Here is an 18,063-nt window from a genome sequence, read left to right as displayed (position 1 = left end):
TTTCTTCAAACTTAAGCACAAATTTCCTATCTTACCTTGCTAACAATTCTTACCCCTTTTACCTAAAAATTTCGATAAAATTGAATATAATCACATCAAAAACCGCAAAACACCATTCCATTGCTCGTTCTCACTTGATGTAATCCAACTCCAAGAATTCAAATTATAAATCCAAAAGAAAAACAAGTGGAAGAAAAGAAAAGAAACTAAAAGAAAGAAAATTAAGAAAAATAGAAATCAAAAGAAAAGGTTAGAAATCTTCGGGTTGCCTCCTGGGAAGCGCTTGCTTAAGGTCCTAAGCTTGACCCTTCCTCCAAATCATGGAGGGTCAAAGAACACCACCTTGTCCAAGGTAGCGGATAGAACAACTTCTCCTTCATTTTCAAGCAACCTCTCGTTGTTGTTTGACAAGACTTCACTTACTTGCACTTCAAAAACAATCTTTTCATTTCTCAACTTCAATCTTATTCTCTTCTTCCTCGAAGCTCTTGCTTTCTTCTTGACTTTTTTTCTTTTTGTAAACGGTTTCACACATCTACATCCATGGAATCATCCTCCTCCTCTTGAGGGTAGAGCTCAAACCAATGAGGAATGTCAATCTCCTCTTCGTTCATATCCTTTGAAAGCTCCTTCTTATCTTCACTAACTTTCATGCAATAAAAACTCACAAGCACATCATAAAAAATATCATGAACATTGTTAGATGAAGAATCAATCACATACACATTATCAAATGAACGAAGGGAATCATCACTCTTGATTCCTTTCACAAGGGATAAGGACTCATGCATCAGTTTTAGCTCAAAGCTCTCTTTCTTGTTAACAACTCTCAAAGTAATATGGCCTCCCTTAACATCAATCAAAGCTCCTGAAGTAGCTAAGAACGGTCTCCCTAAGATAACAAGAATGTGGTCATCTTCTTCTATTTCAAGCACAATGAAATCAACAGGATTTGTAAAACCACCTATCATAAGGGTAACATCCTCAACTCTTCCCTTTGGAAACATGATGGATCTATCGGCCAATTGCAAAGTCATGTTGGTAGGAAGAAGTTCTCCTAGATTAAGCTTCTTGAAGACCGAGAAAGGCATAATGCTAACACTAGCACCCAAGTCACACAAAGCATTCTCAAACAACTTACTCTTGATTTTGCAAGGAATGGAGAAATTACCCGGATCTTTCATCTTGTAGGGGAGGTCATTGTGAATCAAAGCACTACAACACTCACCAAGATCTACCGAATCTATCTCATTACAATCTCTCTTGCCAGTCAAGATATCCTTAAGGAATTTGGAATATCTAGGCATTTGGTTCATGGCTTCAGTAAGATGGATAGAAAGATGGACCTCCTTCAACATATCAAGAAATCTCCCAAATTGTTCATCTAATTTGTTCCTCATAAACTTTTGGGGATATGGAAGGTCGGTTTTTCTCACTTCCTCTTGCTTTCTCTCAACACTCTTCTTTTTCTCATGGCTCTCCTCTTTGCTCACATCTTCCTCTTTTAGCTCACTTGAAACACTCTTCTTCTTATCCTCCTCACTATGCCTAGAAACTCTCTCTTTTAGAACTCTTCCACTCATTGTGGTGATGGAATAAACGGGTTTCTTAGGATCAACTCCTTGAGAAGGCAATGAAGAAGGACTAGCACAATCTTTCAAAGTGTTTGCTAGTTGTGTGATTTGCGTCTCAAGCATTTTGTTATGTGTCATGATCTCATTAAATTTCTTATCGCTCACCGCCATATAGGTATTCAAGATTTTTGTTTGATTTTCAATTATCTCCTCCAAATTAGATTTGGACGATTGAGAATAGGAATTTTCACCAACACCTTGAGGTTTTAGACCAAATCTGGGTGGGGGTCTCCTTTGGTTGTTTTGAAAATTCCCCCTATTTTGATTGTTCTAATTGCCTCGATTTTGATTGTTGCCAAAATTTTGGTTTTGGCCACCAAAGCCTTGAGATTGGCTTTGATTTCCATAACCTTGGCCTTGGTTTTGATTACCATAACCTTAGTTATTATAGTTGCCTCGGAAACCTTGGTTTCCTTGGTTCCTATAATTACCATTATTATAGTTATCAAATCCATCTTGTTGGTGAGAATTTCTATTTCCAAAGTTTCTTGGTCCATCAAACCTTTGACCATTGTTACTGTTTGAGACAAAATTCACATGTTCACATTCACTACTCTGACCATCATCAAGATTTTCAAACCCATTTGAACAAGTAGAAGCATCATGGTCATAGGACCCACAAAAATCACAAAATAAGCATCCATTGGGCATATTGTTAGAAGTAGAAGGAAGAGTAGACTTAGAAGATGTACCTCTCCCTTTAATGTGGGAGGGATGACCTTGTGCATTGGAAGTTGCACTCTCAAGCTTGGCCTTGATTGTTGTCATCTCCTTTCCCAAACTTGCAATTTGAGAGGATAGATTATTGATGGAATTAAGGTGATCAACCGAGTAAACCGTTGATCCATTTTTGCTCGAAGAATCTCTTTCTCCTTCTTTCCAATCCATATAATGGCGCACCACATCTTCTACAATATCCACAACCTCTTCTTCGGTTTTGTTCATGATTGGGCCTCCCGCTCCCGTATCAGGACACAATTTGCCTTGAGGACTCAACCCTCCATAGAAAATTTAAATGATTTGATAGGTTGGGATTCCATGATGGGGACATTCTCTTTGATACTCCTTATATCTCTCCTAAGCTTCATACAAGCTCTCGCTAGGTTTTTGATTGAAACTTTGGATCAAAGTCTTTCCTCCGCCATTTTCTTTTGGGGGTAGAACCTAGACAAGAATTCCTTGGTAACTTCATCCCATGTTCTAAGAGAATTCGGCTTGACCTCCTTGTCCAACCATTCTGAGGCTCGACCTATGAGAGAGAAGGGGAACAACTTGAGCCGGATAAACTCTTGAGAAACACCATTCACTTTAATAGTGTTACAATACTTCTCGAACTCTTTGAGATGGTTTAGCGGACTCTCACTCTTAGCCCCACTAAATTTTCTCCTTTCGATCAAAGTGATCATAGCCGGTCTTATTTCAAAGTCGTTCGCCGGAGTTGTTGGCAATGCAATCCCACTTTCAAATCTATATGCACCGGGAGTTCCCAACTCCTTCAAAGCAACTCTTGGATTATCTCCCATGCTTACTTGATCCTCCTCTTCTCTTTCTTGGTGAATTTCTTCTCTTGGAGAGCTTGGACTCAAAGAACGATTATCAACCCCTTTCCTTGTTATTGTTCTCTCGATTTCCGGATCAAATGACACTAAAGTCCTTCCTCTTATCCTACGCATACAAAAAAATCAAATACAATATCAATAGCACGTCTACAAATGTAGCCTAAAGAGAAAAATATTTTTGTATTTTTGCAAAAAAGATGAAATAGACTCAACAACAAAAGGAATCATCTACGCCATTCCCTGGCAACAGCGCCAGTTTTTATCTAGGGTAGAGACTAGGTCGTTGAAAACTAATCTACCCTCGGTCAAAACAAAATTTGTAATCTCTCAACACACCCCTATACAAAGCATAGAGTAAGTCGAGGGTCGAACCACTATAGGAGGTGAATGTTAATGTCAAAGCTAAGCTATTATTTGACTTATAAAGTAAGTAAGTCGAGGGTCGAACCACTATAGGAGGAAACGAAGTCTAGAGCCATTTATTTGACTTTAGCGCCAGACGACAGCTTTTGTCCCCAGGTGCTAAAGCCGAATCGTTGGCGCCGACCTCTGTTTGCTGGCGCCAAGTTCTTCCAATATCAAGCCAGAAATATGGGTTCTAATTTTGACCAGTTTTAAGCACTGTTTGCTCGATCCTACTTCCTGATTGAGTTTTTCTCACTTTTCTGAAACCCATGTCAGTTCTGCATATGGACATAACCCTTTGGGAATTCATGCTCCATCTACCTAATTGAACGCTCTATGCAACAAAGAGTACATCCGAGAATGTTGAATTCACCAAACCATGGAAGCGAGTTTTTCTTAACTCGCGGTGTCCCATCCACTCGCGCCAACCCTTCATGGTTAGGCTTTTGCGCGGTGCATCCGGACAATTAATCATGGACCCTCTTTGACTAACCCATATCCTGAACTTTAGAGAACTAGAGCCATGGTTAGGTTGCAAACTCATTGCATCATGTTGTGCCTACTTGACTAATTGTGCATTATTTGTTGTGCATAATCTATGTGTTTTTCCTAACCGTTTGTTTGACTTGTGTTAAGACTAAATAAACTGATTTATGACTAAAAGAACTTTGCCTAATTAATTAATTAATTAATTTGAGTAATTAAAGTCTAATAATCAGAGTTGACTTAGTACGACTTTAGGCATACCCTTTAAAGTAATAATACTGAAAGTAGTTCCAGATCGACGTTCCAGCAATGGCACCACGATTTAAACTGCAGCGCCACTCTGTGGAGCGTAGCGCCTAGCGACAGTCCTGTCGTCTGGTGCTACATTGCAAATAGAAGCGCCAGTCCTGTCGTTTTGGCGATAGTTCAGTTTATTGCTCGAGTCATCACTTTGTGTCTAACTGAACAGTTTGCTAATCAATTCGGTTAATTTTTACTGGTAATAATACCGTGTCAAGTCCTTAATCGAGTCTAGGCACTAAGTCCCATGGTCTTACACAAAAGTCAAAGCATGTGACTTACACTCACCATATAAAGCACACACTAATGAACACTTTGACCATGTCTAAGAGAGTCTTGTATGCGCGTATTTTCCGTCATTTTTTTTAGGGGGGTAAGTCGGATATTAATCCTCCAATTTAAACCACTTGATTGAACCCTATATTTGATTCCTAAAAATATACACCCTATTTTTTTCATGATTCCCAAAAATATACACCCTATTTTCGCCAAAAATATGCACCCTAATATGCACCCTATTTTTGCTTTTTTCCTTTTTCAAAACCCGTAAAGTCAAAGTCAATTTGAGTCAAGTCATTAAAACAAAAATGGTTTAATTTACAGCGCGTGGTCAAGAGAGGAAGGGCGTTTGATCAAAGACAATCTTTTAATTCAAGTTCAACTTTTCGACAAACCAATCGCTCGTAAAAGGAACGCTAAGAAGATAATGGAAAATCAAGAGGATGTTAATGAGCTCAGGAACCAATTGATTACTGTGACTGAGGCATTGAATGTTTAAACCCTCAAAATCGACGATCTTGTGAAGCAACAACAGATGGACCTCATGCAAGAAAGTTTGAGCAAGTTGTCTAGTGACTATAAGTTTCAAGGAATTAGCTCAGAAGGGGTCTCGGTGGACAAGGATCTTCTTCCGCAGAAGTTCAATGCCAACGACATCCCGAAATTCAAAGTGACTGACAACCCTTACTTTCACCTAAGAGCTTTCGAAACAATAATGAGCGTTAAGGGTATTGACAAGAAGGTGTTTCCCTCTTTCTTTTCCCTATCTATTGAAACTGTTTGCCAACAATGTTCTTCTCTCTTGAGAAAGAAAGAACCTCTACTTAGGAGTCAATACTAAACGCTTTCATTGATAGGTACAAGTGCAACATTCAAGTTGAAACTGACTATAAGGAACTTGAAATTCTCAAGCAGAAGGAGAATGAAGGTTTCACTTCTTTCTTCAACAAATGGAGAGAAACCTCTACTAAGATGATTGAAGTACCAAGTGAGAAAGAATATGCGAGGTTGTTCATCAAGAACCTTCAAGAGAAGTACTCCAAGCATCTCAAATACCAAAATAATCTCTATACCTTCAAGGCCATCTATGACATTGGAGTTAATATTGAAGACGACCAGGCTAAGCTGAAAGCTGCTAACAGTAACTCCAACAGTGGCTGGAAAGGCAAGAAGAACGACAATCCTTCTTCTTCCAAAACCACCCACTCAAATAATGTTAGTACCTTTAACTTAAGTGAAGCCCTTGCTATGAATAACCAAGGACAAAAGAAACCATTTAGGAGGAACTTTACTCCTATAGGTATGAGTTATGACACCGCATTTGACCGAATAAATGCAAAAGGTCTTATAAATCCTATTTGACCATTTAGGGACCCACTGGTCAAGCAGAGGACTACTAACTGGAACCCCAATGCACATTGCAAATATCACCAAGGTAGGAGCCATCTTATCGAAAATTGTTGGAAGCTTAAGGAAGCTATCTAAGATTTAATTGATAACAACAAACTGCCATTGCCTCCTGCCAGTAAGAAGCCAAGCATTGATAATGCACCTCTCGCTCATTCCTTGGCCATCTCTGATGAAGAAAACGAGGTTGATCCCTCATCTCTCATCAATCCTATCGAAGGAATCCATGTTATCGAAGAAGAGAAGATTTTTTTCGATGCCGTGGATGACTTTCCTGAACTAGAAAGTAAAGAGGATGTACGGTTGCTTACACTGTCCATGTAGGAGGGATCAAACTTGCTACGTGAAGCTCTCGAAGTCGCGAAGAAACAATTAGAGGAGCTTCAGAAAAAGTGTGACAAGGTTCCACCCACGAAGAAGAAACCCTTCTCTCTACAAGTAATTGACAGACCCAAGAAGAGTAATAGACTCTATACTCCAATTGGGATTGCATACACTAAAATGTTCAAAATGCTCTCCGAGAGTGGCAAGGTCAAACCTCTCGAACCAGACCATTTGAATCGCTAAAAAGGACAGATAGGTTCTACTGTCAATACCATCAATCAGGGGGTCACACTATTGAAAACTGTTTTAAATTTAAGGATTTAATTAAGAAAATGATTGTGATAAAAAGCTAGTCCAAATCCCACTGGAGGAAGATATTAGTATCAATGGGGTTTGGGACAGTGATGATGAAGTCGTCTATCTTAAGGATATGGAAGAACCTCCACTTTCAGTCATATATCCAATAAGCAATTTTTGGGATGAAGAAGATTCATCTGTAGACGTCCTCACAATATCTAGGAGAATACAACCTCCCATCTCAACACAACCTATATCGACTACGCAGCAAGTTTCCATACCTATCATAGAAGACAATGATATTGTCAAACAGTTTAAGAAAACCAAAGTTGAGATGAATGTATGGAAGTTCTTAGCAACATCTCGAGAGCATAGGTTGGCAGTGATGAATGCTTTGTATAAGATAGGGATAGATTCTGACACCACTCCTGAGGGGTTGGATAACTTCCTTACGAGTGATCTCCCTAGTCTTATCAACTTGATCACCTTTTCCGACAAAGATTTACCTCCAGAGGGTAACAAGCATTATAAGGCACTAAACCTCATAGTAGTTTGCAAGAGAATGAACGTCCCCATGACTCTTGTAGACAATGGATCGGCAATTAATGTTTGTCCACTCAGAACTGCGAGGATGCTAAGCATAAAGGATGAATATTTAACCGCGTCAACGCAAGGAATAAGAGCTTATGACAACACTCGCCGTCAAGCACTTGGCAAGATTACCATGAATATAACGGCGGGAGCGATAGAACACGCTACTATATTTCAAGTGGTAGATATCAAAGTTTCATTCAACTTATTGTTGGGATGCCCTTGGCTTCATGACCTAAAGGTCGTCCCTTCATCGCTCCACCAATAGGTAAACACTACGTGAAAAAATGAAATTGGCACCGGTTCAAACCCGGCCTAAGGCACCGGTTTGAACCGGTGCCAATGTGGGGGGTGCCAAAAAGTGGTTTAAAAAGGCAGCGGTTCAAACCGGTGCCAAAACTCGGAACAATTCAATGTTTTACCGGTGCCAAAAGTGCCAAAAAATATTTTTTTTCCTTAAAACTTAAATAAACTAAAATTAAATGAGAATACAAAATATAAATCGAACATCACAATCAATATAATCAAATCTGTTCAATATATATATAATAAAAAAAAATTTACAGTATAGATCAATAAAAAAATTACAACATATAAATCAAAATAAAAAAATTACAACATATGAATCAAAAAAAAAAATTACAATATAAATAAAAATAAAAATTTAAAACTTTACAATAAAAAAAAACATACAACATCTAAATCAATATACTTGCATCTTGATTCTTCGATTTAAGATCTAAGTACCTGCACCAATTAAAACAACCAAAATAAATTGATTAAAATGATTTAATTAAGCTGTGAATTTTTTTTTAAATAAAAATCCAGAAAATAAAAAAAAATAAAAAAGAAAATCAGTTGAAAAGAAAAAAACCAGAACATGAGTTAAAAAGAAAATAAAAAAATATAAAAATAAAACCCAGAAAAAAAAATCAAATAAAATAAAAACCAAAATCGAAAATCAGAAAAAAAACCCAGAAAATAAATAAAATTAAATTCGATTAAAAAAAACCCAGAAAATAAATATAAAAAAATTCGAATAAACTCAGAAAAAAATTAGAAATCAAAAAAAACCCAGTATTCGAAAAAACCCAGAAAACAAAAAAAATTAAAATCGAAAAAAAAATTGAAATCTGAAATAAAAACCCAGAGATCCAAAAACAAAAATGAAATCGAAAATAAAATAAACCCGGAGATCCAAAAATAAAAATGAAAAAAAAACAAAACCCAATTAGAAGAGAATTGAAATGGAAAAAAAATCCAGGAAAAAACCTAAAAATCACGAAAATAAAAACCCCCAAAACCGCATGCATTAACACAAAATAATCAATTATTTTAAGAGAAAATTAACCCAAAAATCGAAATTGAAATCGAAAAATAAAATCAAAATCGAAAAAAACACAATAAAAAAAGAAAACGAAAAAAAACCCTGAAATAGAAAAAAAAACAAAATCGAAAAAAAGAAACCCAGAAATCGAAATTAAAAAATCAATAACGAAAAAAAACTATTAAATTCGAATTATAAAAAAAACAGAAATCGGAATAAACAATCAAAATCGAAATAATTGAAATAAAAAAAAAATTAAAATCGAAAAACCCAGAAATCGATTGAAATGGTAAAAAAAAAACCAAGAAATTGATTGAAAAACCTCAAAATCAGTGTTGCATGTTGTCTTTGAATTGTTGGTGGTCTTCGAGTGATGATAGAAAGGAGGAGGAGATCTAGAAAGATAAAGAATGAAGGAGATCGGCGAAAGAGGAGGAGAGGAGAGAGAAAGAGGAGGAGGAGGAGAGATAAAGAGGAGAGGAGAGGAGAGGAGAGGAGAGACAAACGGCTGAGAAAATTAGGGTTGGGGGTAGTTATAAGGGCAGGTTTTTTTTAATATTTAAATGAACCGGTTCGTAAAGGCACCGGTTCAAACCGGTGCCCTTTTTATTTTTGGCACCGGTTTGAGCTGAACCGGTGCCATTTCTCTTTGCTAAAAAACCCGCCAATTTTTAGGCCGGTTTTTGCCATCGGTTTGGCCTGAACCGGTGCCATTAGGGGGTTGCCTATTTGTATTTTTCTACTAGTGAAAAGCCATAGTTGGAGGAATTCCTATTACGATCGATGCTTCACCCATGAGGATCAAAGTTATAGAAAATCCAATCATTAATGTGGAGCACGATGAAGATGATGAAGACTTGTTGAGCTTTAATGAGGAGATCTCCTTAATCGAGGAAGATGAAAGGACCCCTCTCTGCCACGACCCCCACTCCAATATGACAATAAACGCTATTTTAAAGAAACAATGGCATTTTCCCGGAATGACTCTAGGAAAGAAGAAAGGAATGGCAATCGCTGGAATTACCTGGCCTCCCTAAGTTAGACACTTTCGGACTTGGTTTCGAACCGACTCGGGAAGATCTCAAGCGAGCCCGGGAAAAGTCCAAGGCACGTAGGAACGCTCGTATCCAAAAGAAAGCAATCCCATGGATCAGTATCCTCTTACTCTCAATGGACAATTCATAAAAGAAGGAGAGGACTATCCATGCCACAAATTTCCCGAGCCTTTTGTAGTTCATGGCATAAGGCAACTGGGATTTGAAATTTTTCTATATTGCTATTTTCTAGATGAAATCCCAACTCCTATCCTCAAGGAGAAATCACCCCCATGCTTTGACTTTAATGTCATGGGATTACTATTTGGGCGAGAAAAATATGTGCCGAAGTACATAGAGGATAAATCCTCGCTCATCCAAACGGTCCTACAAAGCGAAAGCTTTGACCCCTCGAAGCTCATCACTCCAGCGGAAGGATCACTCCATGGGTGGCGCAAGACAATCAAGGTGACTACTCCAAGTGGAAGGAGAATCTCCATTACGATAGGGCAAGGACCGATGTTCGAAGAGTCGTCTGAGTCAGAGTCAAAGTCAGAGTCCTTTTCTGTAGATCCATCTAAGTCCTTAGTTGTAGCACCCCCTTCTTCTATCTCTTCTCCTAGGATAGTTAGTAATCAAGTCCCTAAGGACATATCTCTTTTTGATGTAATGATTTCTGAGTATAATAATATGTCTTCTTCATCTTACTCCTCGTGCTTTTCTTTCACCCAAGATGACGAGCATTGCTTAACTAATAGAGCTGAGCAAAACTATCTGATAATCCGAAAATCTGATAATCCGATTCGCATCCGATCCGAAAATTTAGGATAACCGATCCGAAAACAGTTTCGGATCGGATATCCGACCCGAAAATTTCGGATATCGGATATCGGAATTTCATATTTCGGATATCCGAATATCTAAAAAAAGGTCGGATATCGGATATCGGATCGAATATCCGATCCGAAATCCGAAAAATCACCCAAATCAACAAACCCTAAAATCCCCATAAGGCCATAAGCCCAACTGCCCAAATACCCAAACTATTAAAACCCTTAACCCCACTCACCGCCTCTCTCTCCTCCCAAACCTCTCTTCTCTCTCATTTCACCGCCTCTTTCTCTCTCCTCAGATTCCCCTTCAGCCTTTACCGCCCCTTTCTCATCTCTCCATTATCTCCTCCTCATTGCCTCTTTATTCTCAGTCATCTCACGGTCGTGGCTCCCCTCTCCTCCTCAAGGTGGTTAATCCCGCCTCACAGTGGCTTCCCGCATCTCTGTCGCTCTCGCGGATGCTCCTACTCCACCAGAGCGGCGACTTCTGTCAGTCCTCAAGCTCCCACGTATTTATATCTTATTTTCTTGGGTGGTTGGGTTTCCTCGTTCTTTCTTCATGAGATTGAATCTTGAGATTTTTGACTTGGTGGGTAATATTCTTGTTGCAATTAGTATTAATTGTATAATTAAATTAGTATGAAAAAGTAGCAATTAGTATTGATTGTAGTACATTGGTGGGTAATTTGTTACACTAGTTACACTATGATTCATTGATTCCTACTGTATTTGACGATTTATCTATCATTTTGTTATGTTAGTGTTTTTTTCTTTATTTTTTATTTTTTTTAACAATGGTTCAAATTATACTCCAAAAAAACAAAAAAGTATTAAAATAATATATTTTTAAAATATCCGGATATTGGATATCCGAACTATCTGATCCGATATTTTTGGATATTCGGAAGTCGGATATCCGAAAGTTTTCAGATCGGATACAAATATCAAATACAACAATTTTCGGATTCGGATATCCGATCCGTGATCACCCCTATTAACTAACAATGAAAATGACAAAGAACTTATTAAAGCAATGGAAACACTTGAAAAGAAAACACCGATAATCTAGGAAACTGAGACGGTTGATATCTCAAATGATTCAACCATTAAAAGAGAAGTTACAATCGAGTTAACACTTGATGAACAAGAAAGAACTGGTTTAATCAATCTACTTAAAGAATTTATCGATGTATTTGCTTGGTCATATGAAGATATGCCAGGCATAAATAGAGAAATAGCTCATGAAACCTGTAAAACAAAAGTTGCGTGGAATGAAACTTGACGTAGCTCTTAAAATAAAAGAAGAAGTTTAAAAACAAATAACTGCAGGTTTCATCAGGGTATCCAAATACCCCGAATGGGTAGCCAACGTCGTCCCAGTTCCGAAAAAGGATGGAAGGGTAAGAATGTGTGTCGACTCTCGAGACCTAAATAAGACAAGTCCAAAGCACGACTTCCCTTTACCACAAATCGATATTCTGGTAGATAATACAGCGAATCATGCACTTCTCTCGTTCATGGATGGATACGCAGGGGTACAATCAAATTCTCATGGCAGAAGAAGACATGGAGAAAACAACCTTCAAAACACCATGGGGTACTTACTGCTACACGGTAATGCCATTTGGGTAAAAAAATGCTGGTGCTACTTACCAACAAGCAGCGACTGCCTTGCTCCATGACATGATGAACAAAGAAGTTGAAGTATATGTGGACGATATGATTGTGAAGTCAAAAGATCGCCCAGGCCATCAAGTAGCCTTGAGAAAATTCTTCGAAAGGCTAAGAAAATACAACATGAAGTTGAACCCATCCAAGTGTGCTTTTGGAGTCACCTCAGGAATGCTTTTGGGTTATGTCATAAGATCTAGAGGAATAAAGATAGACCCAACCAAGATCAAGCCAATCATATCAATGCCATCGCCCAAAACCGAGAAACAAATTCGAGGATTTATTGGTCGGTTGCAATACATAAGCAGGTTCATATAAAAATTGTCAACAATATGTGAACTAATATTCAAAAGGTTAAAAAGAATGTACCAGTAATATGGGATGACGAGTGTCAAAAATCCTTTGAAAAGATCAAAGCCTATCTCGCAAATCCTCCCGTATTAGCACCAGCACTTCTAGGAATACCTCTTAGGTTGTACTTAATAGTCACCAAAGAAGCAATGGGAGCGATGCTTGCACAAGAAGTAGAAGGTAAAGAAAATGCAATCTACTATCTAAGTAAAAAGATGCTTGAGTATGAAGTACGCTATACACCACTTGAGAAATTGTGCCTCGCATTGGTGTGGGCCACAACCAAGTTAAGATATTACATGCTCGTGTATACAGTCTTTGTAGTTTTCCGAATGGATCGACTCAAGTATTTATTCGAGAAGTCTACACTCAATGGGCGCATATCAAGATGGATAGTCAACTTAGCCAAATTTAATGTAAGATTCATGCCTCAAAAATCTATCAAAGGATCTGTGGTCTCAGATTTTCTGGCGGACTTTCGAATAGAAGATTCAACACCAATACACGACAATGAATTTCCAGACGAGGACTTGATGGTCATAGAAGATGATACTTAGACCTTATACTTCGATGGAGCCTCAAACCAAAAAGGATGTGGCATTTGGGTATTACTAGTATCACCTAAAGAAGAGAATGTTCCAATCTCCATAAAGCTAGATTTCGACGTTACCAACAACGCTGCTGAATACGAAGCATGCGTGGTAGGCCTCGAAATAGCTTTGGCATTTGGAGTGAATAAATTACGAATATTCGTGGACTCTTCATTGATCATCAACCAGATCTCTAAGAGATGGAAAGTAAGGAGCGAAAGTCTAGCCCCTTACCAAACTTATCTGGAAACTCTCACTAATCAGTTAGAGAAGGTAGAATACACATATATGCCTAGAGAGGAAAATCAATTTGCTGATGCCTTGGCAAGACTAGCCTCAATAATTAGGATTCCTACGAAAATCAAGCAAATGCCTCTAACTATAGAAAAAGGCATAAACCGGCTTATATTCAAGCTATAGAAGATGATGAAGTGATCCAAGATGAAGAAGAAGAAGAAGAAGAAGAACCGTGGTATACGGATAACTTAATTATGTCACCATAGGAGAGTACCCTCCTCATGCTGACAAAAGAGAAAAACGAGCATTAAGACTTTTGGCTTCCCAATAGGCACTCATAAACAACGAGTTACATAAAAGGGTACCTAAAGGTCGAGCTCTCTTATGAGTAAGAAAAAAGGACGCTCAAAAGGCAATGAGGATAGTCCATGAAGGCATTTGTGGAACTCATGTAAATGGAAAAATGCTAGTCTAAAGATAATGCGAGAAGGATACTATTGGACTACCATGAATAGGGATTGTCATCAATATGTAAAAAGATGCCCTAATTGCAAAATTTACGCCAATTTAAAACATGTTCCTCCAACTCTGCTCTACACCTACACTTCACCATGGCCATTCTCTACATGGGGAATTGACATTATTGGTAAAATCACTCCCCAAGAACAAGAGGTCATGAATATATCCTTGTAGCAATTGATTACTTCACAAAGTGGGTCGAAGCAAAATCATATGCTAAACTCACTGTAAAACATGTATCACTCTTTATCGAAAGAAATATTACTTACCGATATGGAGTCCCACATGAAATGATAAGTGACAATGGAACTCACTTTCAAGCTGATTGTGAATAATTGTTACAAAAATATGGCATTCAACACCATCATTCTTCTCCTTATAGACCTCAGGCAAACGGAGCAGTTGAAGCGGCTGATAAAAATTTAAAGACTATCATCAAGAAAATGACAGAAAATTACAAAGATTGGCCTGACAAACTCCATTTTGCACTGTGGGGTTAACGCACGTCAATTCGCACATCAATATGAAATACGCCATTTTCCTTGGTTTATGGAATGGATGTCGTACAACCTGTAGAGCTAGAGATACCATCTCTATGCATTGCATTAGAAAGCAAACTCGATGAATGAAGTTGAATGGACTAGGGCGAGATATGAGGAGCTAATTCTACTTGATGAAAAACGACTAGAAGCTCTTCATCATACTCAATGCTATCAAACTCGTATGGCTAGGCATTTTAATAAGATGGTCAAGACAAGAAACATCAAAGTAATAGACTTGGTGTTAAAAGCATTAAGGAAGAATGTTTTAGATCCAAGGAGTAAATTTAGGCCTAATTGGTCTGGACCCTACATTGTCAAAACAATCATATCATAATGGCAATGAGCTCTCGAACATGACAAATCTTGACCAACTTAAAAAATACTACCTATAATTACTTGAGTAGGATACTCGAGAGAGCTACGTTTTGCCTGATTTCTTAAGAAAGGATACGTAGGCAACCCTTTAAGGGTGCGGCCACTTTACTTTTTTCAAACCTCGCATCCTAGACTTAAAAATAAATTCGACAGAAATTCGACGAAGCATCGGCGTCATAGAAAAAGTTCCGTCGCCAGCCGATTAACTCTAGCGCCAGACGATAGTGTCCGTCGCCTGACGCCAGACTGCCGCAGCTGGCGCCAGCCGTGAAAAAGCGGCGCCATTTTTCTGGGAGTACCTGGGAATATTTCGGTGATTTTCGAAAAATTTTCGACTTCCGTACTCGAAAAATTTTCTGGAAAATTAAATTTTCAGTTTTCATTGCTTTAATAAATTAAATTTAAAGGAGATAATTTAATTAAAAGCTGAAATTTCGTTAATAAAATTAACTAACAAATTACATTATTGATGGAATTTAAATAAAGCTTAAACAAATTAGCTTTAAATTTAAAACTAAGTCTAATAATTGAAAGTTAAGCAATGCTTTAATCTTTTTTCTCTTTCTTTGCTCTCTTCTAATTTTTGTCTGCATCCTCTTCATCATCCATGACTTTAGCTAGTAGGCATCCATTAGAGGACCTACATTCAATTTTGGAGTAAATAGTTTCTCCCTTAGCTAGGACTCCATTTTTCTTCTCTACCCAAGCCTTCTTCTCTAAAGTGTCAGCTTTTCTTTTCCCTTTATCCTTTGTAGAGCTCTTCTTCCTAGGTGTTAATTCGGATGATATACTACAAGAGGGGGGGGGGTGAATTGTAGTATGTTCCCAGTGCCTACTTTTCTCGGAATATAAAACTGATTGTTGTTAGGAACTTAGACAATGCAAAGCGGATTTTACGAGGAAACCATCCAGGGCCCAACTAGAAGTAAAACCTTGACCCTACCTTTGGGATTTCAAACAGAAACCATTTCACTATAATAGGGCAAACACCAAGTTACAACCTATTAGACACGGACCTTTATTTCACAAGTTCCTCACTGGACTTGATACTTGATAGGACCCTAACCTACCCTATCTAAGTACCACACTTAGATTCACTCGTACCACCAAAGTACTACACGTACTGCCAAAGTACAAAATACTTGTACCACCTAAGTACAAAACTCACAGCTTCACCTAGAAGCTCACATATTGCACTCTTACAATGATAACGAGAATCCTCACGAACTCTCACACCCCAATACATAAAACACTCAAAACCCTTTTTCCCAATTACAAGCTCTCAAAGAATAACTCTAAATACATATCAATTAATAAAGAGATAAAACTAATATGCTGGACACTTCAAGATCTGTCTGGAACTTACTGGACGAACTGTAACTAGAAACTGACTGGAACTTCGACCTGGAGGTTTGACTTAGCTTCGTGGTGAAGGATGAAACCATTAAGCACGACCACTAAGCTTCATCAGCCTCAACTTTGAATGAATACATATGAGCATATTTATAGTACACCCAAATTATTCTTTTCGTAAAAGATAAGTTTTATTAAAAGATAGAAATAAAAGATATTTTCCAAAAATAAGTTTTCCAAAAATATATCTGTTGTTAAGAATATATTCTATATATAATAATAAGATTTATTGACCATAAAATCAGATTTTATCAAAATCTTATATTTTCCAAATATACTATCATATCTTTTAAAAAAAGATGTACTTGCCATAAAATTAGATTTTATTTAAAACTTATTTTACTTAAAATATTTTCCAAAAATAACTTATCTTTTTCCAAAAGGGATTTATTAGAAAATAAATATTTTTGTTCTGTAAAACCAAATCCCTAAAAGATATGCACGTATTAGGTAAATATTTATATTATTAAGTTCGACCTGCGACCTTTAACGACGTGCAGACCTAAGTTCCGATTAGGTTTCGGAACTCTGACAGTCTTTGAGTTCCTGACAAGTCAGTAACTCTAATTTCATTCACTATCATGAGTTCACCTTGGTTCTTTAGACTTGTTCCAGATTGACTTTTATGTCCAACATACTTACATGAATCCTAGAGCGACATACTTCGATTTCTCCGTCTTCATGTTGTTTCTTTGAAACACTTGTTCTAAAATCTTGTAATATTGATGTATTCTATATCTCGGGGCAAGTTCCTTTTAGGGAACTTAGATAGTTCTTGTTAGAGAACTAAGTTCCTGTTAGGGAACTCTTCATGTACCTGTTAGGGAACATGGAACTCTTCATGAACCTGTTAGGGAACATGCTCCGGCTTTCGTGGGAAAGCCTACCGAAAGTTCCTTCTGGATCTTGTTAGAGAATACCTTCAGGTTCCTTCGTGGTTTGGTTCTCATGGGAGAACCTGCTTTAGGTTCATTCATTCTCTCTTGTTCCTCTTGAAGTCTTCTATGTTCCAACCCATTGACTTCACCTAAGTCAGTTCCTGTCTTCACATAAACACTTAAGAGAAACATTAGATTGAAGTTTGTTCGTCATAAACAAACTTCAAGTGAGAGAACTAATTAAACTTAAAGCTTATGTAAATACTACACACATATACAACTCATGTATGCATAGTGTACTTACCTTATGAAGCTAACATATGCAAACACCTATTTACATAGTTACCTTCATGGTTCTTTAGCCATCATCATGTTTATCAACCATAACACTCGTCATTGTTCTTGTTTCTCTATTGCTTATCATATATTGCTCAGGTTCCTTATATATATATATATGTGTGACTGCTCAGGTTCCTTGTATCGTGTTCCAAGTATAACTTGTTCTTTCTATGCACAACTTAACAAACACATTAGATAGATAATCATCATTAGTTTACAATCATCAAAACCTAATTACTCAACAATTTCCCCCTTTTTGATGATGACAAACTAATGATGATTATCACACATTAAAGGATAAATCGTTGTACATTTATTCCCCCTTAGTTCTTCAAGGAAATAACATTTAGAACAAGTTAGGAACATACACAGGAACTTCACATAGTTAGAAACTTAGCAGTACACATTCTTATCAATATATATATACTTTCAAAGATCATGTTGTAAGAACTTTAGACTTAACTACTACATACCATAAGCATCATACATATTCTTCCCCCTTTTGTCTTTATCAAAAAGGGTATTGTTCCACAAGTTTGTTTTCCGTAAATTACACACACATAAAGTCATATGTCACACCTACCACCATATAATAAGTAAATATATAATGGTTAAACACTTGTTGTTCCTAAAAGCCTCAAGGTACTCACTTTTCAAACTGGATACTATTTC

The 18,063-nt window shown here is 37.4% G+C and overlaps 1 protein-coding gene across 1 annotated transcript; it reads right to left on the bottom strand.

Moving 5' to 3' along the window:
• Positions 1-527: 527 nt before the first annotated feature.
• LOC110694936 lies at positions 528-1,745 on the bottom strand. The gene has a single exon (XM_021872132.1). The coding sequence runs from the start codon at positions 1,743-1,745 to the stop codon at positions 528-530; it is 1,218 nt and encodes a 405-aa protein (XP_021727824.1).
• Between the last annotated feature and the right edge of the window lie 16,318 nt (positions 1,746-18,063).

The sequence above is a fragment of the Chenopodium quinoa genome, unplaced genomic scaffold, assembly GCF_001683475.1.
Source record: "Chenopodium quinoa cultivar QQ74 unplaced genomic scaffold, ASM168347v1, whole genome shotgun sequence".
In the NCBI taxonomy this organism is placed as follows: domain Eukaryota; kingdom Viridiplantae; phylum Streptophyta; class Magnoliopsida; order Caryophyllales; family Amaranthaceae; genus Chenopodium; species Chenopodium quinoa.
The sequence above is the reverse complement of the archived record's forward strand: the minus strand, read 5'-3'. Positions and strand labels throughout refer to the sequence as shown.

What these genes read in the sequence shown, in the direction of transcription:
- LOC110694936 (XM_021872132.1), bottom strand. Translation starts at nt 1,745, where the DNA reads ATGGCGGTGAGCGATAAGAAATTTAATGAGATCATGACACATAACAAA.